The sequence below is a fragment of the Otolemur garnettii genome, unplaced genomic scaffold (assembly GCF_000181295.1).
Source record: "Otolemur garnettii isolate 467f Iridium unplaced genomic scaffold, OtoGar3 scaffold00104, whole genome shotgun sequence".
NCBI classification, from domain to species: Eukaryota; Metazoa; Chordata; class Mammalia; order Primates; family Galagidae; genus Otolemur; species Otolemur garnettii.
The window spans coordinates 5,807,410-5,811,671 of record NW_003852499.1 but is presented as its reverse complement, the minus strand read 5'-3'; the positions used below and the strand labels follow the sequence as shown (position 1 = coordinate 5,811,671).

The 4,262-nt window shown below is 56.8% G+C and overlaps 1 protein-coding gene across 1 annotated transcript in view; it reads left to right on the top strand.

Annotated features, from left to right (window-relative positions):
* The first annotated feature begins 595 nt into the window (after positions 1-595).
* The window catches only part of FKBP4 (FK506 binding protein 4), a 10,114-nt gene continuing 6,447 nt past the window's right edge, over positions 596-4,262 (top strand). The window contains exons 1-3 of the mRNA XM_003796438.3: positions 596-925; positions 2,863-3,007; positions 3,677-3,819. Coding sequence (XP_003796486.1) covers positions 821-925; positions 2,863-3,007; positions 3,677-3,819 — 393 coding nt within the window. The 5' untranslated portion in view covers positions 596-820. The remainder of the gene's footprint in view (positions 926-2,862; positions 3,008-3,676; positions 3,820-4,262) is intronic.

The following is a 4,262-nucleotide window of genomic DNA, read 5'->3' as shown; positions in this document are numbered from 1 at the left end:
TGGGGCTTCCACGCTGTGGGGAAACTGAGATTGCTTTGCCCCCATCCTGCACACCGGGAAAGCCTCTGTCCACTCCCTCCCCACGACGGAGTTCCCTTGGCCTCTTCCTCCCAGTTCGTGAGAGCTACGCGCGAGACAAGAAGGGCAGGCCACGCCGCCCGCGCTCACGGCGAGTCCCGGGAGGCGGGTGCGCCACGGTTCATATCCGGCAGCAGCTCCCAACAAAACCTCGCCGGGGCTGAGCCGAGGCGCTGGCAGCCTTGGGGCTGGGAATGATGTCGGAGACCTAGAAGTACCTGGAAGAATCAAGGCAAACCAGGAAACCGACGGGACAGGGCCCGGGCAGAGCGCTGAGGGGTATCGCAAGAGCCTGAGGGTCTGGGAGAAGGGGAGAAGGGGAGAAGGGGCAGGCAGCCAGGCCGAGGAAAGAACCAGAAAAATAATATATCGTAAAAGGGCCCTCAGCACTAAGAGCCCGAACCGGCTTTGCAGCGCGGTCTCTCTAGAAAGTTCTCCACCCCCGCCCCCTTGTCCCCGCTCCGCTCCAGCTCCTCCCAGCCCCGCCCCCGCGGCGGGGTGGGACCAATCGCTCCCCCTGGCCGCTTATTCCCCACCTACTCCCGCTCCGCGCTGGGTCCCGCGGCTGGCTGCTAGCGCGCGGGTAGGTACAGGCGCTCGAGCCTTCGACCGCTCTGCAGTCGGCGGCGGCTGCGCCAGCACCAGCGCCTGCACGCCCGGTAGGCAGGCAGGCTCGGCGGCCGAGAGCGCTTAGCTCGCGCCTGGTGTCCAGCTCCCGGAGTAAACGGCGGGCTGAGCGGCGATGACTGCTGAAGAAATGAAGGCGGCCGAGAGCGGGGTGCAATCGGCGCCGCTGCCCCTCGAGGGAGTGGACATCAGCCCCAAGCAAGACGAAGGCGTGCTGAAGGTGAGGGATAGTAGCGTTGGGTAGCCGAGGGCCTGCGGGGGCGGTCGGGGCCCTGGCGCCCGGCACATCTCCCCTTCCGCCGAGCCCGAGGGACCCCAATCCGCGCGTAAGTCGGGTCCGGCCGGCTCTGCAGCCTCCTGGCCATTACCTGGGTGGGTCGTGCAGCCTGCGGTGGGTGCATCGCCTTCATGCGCCGGGCTGCGTTTATGGGTGGGAAGGGGGCTGGTCTCGGCGTGCAGGCCGCGGTATGGCCGTCTCCCGGCCCCTCGGACTCCTGTTTTCCCGGCCCCGGCCCGCAGCGCCTGAGCGCGGGCGGGGGAACGAGACTGCGGCGCCAACTCCGGCGTGCGCGGTGCGGTGGGGAGGGGCGGGGCGGCTGCCGCGGGGCACGCGAGCGGCGGTCGGGGCGAGCGGCTGGGGCCCGGGGGCCGGGCGGCGTGCGCCGCGGCGGGCCTGCTCCGACGCCGCCCCTTCCTCACCTCTGCCTGGTCGAGCTGCCGGCCGCAGCCGGGAAGTCCCGGGGCCACCTCGTCCATGGTGGCGCGAGAGCTCGCCCACCCTGGCAGTTAAATATTAGCTGGGACATGGAGTGAGTCCTGGCGCAGGGGCTTTTGTGGGCTCGGTACCTGGGCCTGGCCGCGAGAAGGGTTCCGACGACCTCGAGGCCCGGTTTCAGGCACTGGAACCCCACTGGGTCACCGGTCCGGCTGGCTCACTCCCTCAGCGCGGGGAAACCCAAGAGCGGTGCATGCTGGGACCTGTAGTTCTCCTCCCACCTCGCCCCCACTTCGTCCTCCAGAGTTGGGGCGTCAAGATACGGGGTGGGAGGAGTTGCTTTGCTTTGGAACCTGCCGCTTGACCACAAATAGCCCGAGGGGGGAGGGGGGAGGGCGTCTTGACCTGGGTCAGGACAACCGGCCACAGGTTGTGGAGTCCAGGTTCTGGAGTCCAGGATGGCGAAATCCTTAGCCTGCATTTCATGCCCTCGCCCTGTCCATTGTTTCTCCTCATCCTCGATTCCCACTGCTCAACTCCACGCCTGTGGCACCTACCTCAGGGAGTCTTTACCTGGTCTGGAAATGCATCCTTGGACCTCCTGCACCTGCTGTATGCATCAGCTCTCCTGTAGACATGTGGCTTCCCTCTCTCTCTCCATTGTCCTGCTGATGCAAGGTTGTTTTTGTAGGAAGAGTATTTCCTCTTTTATTCTTCACCCCTTCACTTTGATTTTTCTACTTTATCCACTCTTTCATGGAAGCTTTCCCTCAGAGGTTAACCACACTTACCAGGTGGCCCTCTGGAGTCACCTTTTGTAAATGGTAAAGAAGAGAAACAAGCCTTGGACTAAAGTGTCCTACCAGTAAGTACTACTCATGTCAGAGTTCAAGAACCACTGGAGAGGATCTGGGCTTATCTATAACATGGTTTTTACACCTGTTTTAAACTGTTCTGTTTTCTTCGTTACTCATGTTCCTCTCATTCTCCTTTCTCCACACCAGACCCTGATCTGATGGCCCACCAGCACAACTACTTCCCTTTTAGCTGATCAGGATAATAATCTTTATTCAGCTCTTTACTGGTTTAATCTTCCAACAACTCTAGGAGATAGGGATTATCATTACTGCTTTATACCTGAGATCTAGACTGAGGTTAAAAAGACTTTTACATACAGGAAAAATTTTAAGTCAGGTTTTTTAGGTCTTTTTCAAACCAAGTCTTGTTCCACCTCAAGAAAAACAGGGAGGTTAGGTGACTCCTAGTCAAGCTTCTGGTAATGGAATCATCTGACAATTGATCCCTTGAATCTGCTTAAAAGTAGGCAGGAGAGGATGGAAGTAGAAGAGTCCCTTTATGTTCCTTTCTGAGGTTTGTGGGCAGTTTGGTGCCCCTTTTTGCCCTTATCCCTGAGGTATTCACACTCTCCTGCTTCATCCCAGGTCATCAAGCGAGAGGGCACAGGCACAGAGACACCCATGATTGGGGACCGAGTCTTTGTCCACTACACTGGCTGGCTATTAGATGGCACAAAGTTTGACTCCAGTCTGGATCGCAAGGACAAATTCTCCTTTGACCTGGGAAAAGGTAGGCATGGTTAGTAGGCTGGTAGGGTAGGGTTCAAGTTGTCATAAGCAAAAACCATATTCTCAGAATCAAGCTCAATGAGAAGTGGTTTATCATAACCTGTTACTCTTTTTTTCTTGTACTACTCGAACTGTTGATTTCTATTTCCCTTTCTCATCGCCTCTTAATATCTTATTCTTTCAAGGGTGGAATGTATTGCTTCTTAAACTGCTTTGTAGGGTCAAATGATCTTTTAGAGTTCTGAGATCAGACAGCACTTAATGCAACCAGGGTTCTTACCTCCTGATTCTTTTTTTTTTTTAAGAGACGGAGTCTCACATTGTGTCACCCTCAGTAGAGTGCTGTGGCATCATAGCTCACAGCAACCTCCAGCTCTTGGGTTTAGGCAGTTCTCTTGCCTCAGCCTCCAGAGGAGCTGGGACTGTAGGCACCTGCCACAATGCCCGGCTATTTTTTTGTTTGGCCGGGGCCAGGTTTGAACCCACTGCCTTCAGTATATGGGGCTGGTGCCCTACTCACTGAGCCAGAGGTGCCGCCCTCCTGGTTCCATTTTTAATGGGTGTCTACCTTTCTCTGTGGTGTGGTGCTGTAACACTCTCAGGGGATACTGTTTGAGCCCAGAGTCAGACCCCTGCTAAGGAGGTCTTATTTGTCTCTCTGTACCTGCAGGGGAGGTCATTAAGGCTTGGGACATTGCCATAGCAACCATGAAGGTCGGAGAAGTGTGCCACATTACCTGCAAACCAGAATATGCCTACGGTTCAGCAGGCAGCCCTCCAAAGATCCCCCCAAATGCCACGCTTGTGTTTGAGGTGAGTGTCAGGCCACAGAGATCCAGGCAACAAGCCAGGCCTTATCTCAGCCTGGTGCCTGGCTGCCCTCCAGCCCTTCCTGCCTCTTGGAGACAATGTAGCCAAGGCTTGAGGGCCTGGCCTTAGGGGAGGAGAAGAAATAGAGAGAGCAGCTGGCTCTGCTGCTGCCAAAAGTGGCCAGTAAGGGACACTTCAAATAGGAAGAGGTAGCTGTGAACCCCCTTTCCAGACTCAGGATAAGGGAGTGAGGTATTTTTACCCGGAGCAGTACCCAGAGGAGATGGGTTTGTCATTTTAATTGAAAGGAGTCAAGAGGTCAGAGACTATGAACACTTAGAAATAACAGTACAGGCTCGGCGCCTGTGGCTCGAGCAGCTAAGGTGCCAGCCACATACACCTAAGGTGGCGGGTTCGAATCCCCAGCCCGGCCCGCCAAACAACAA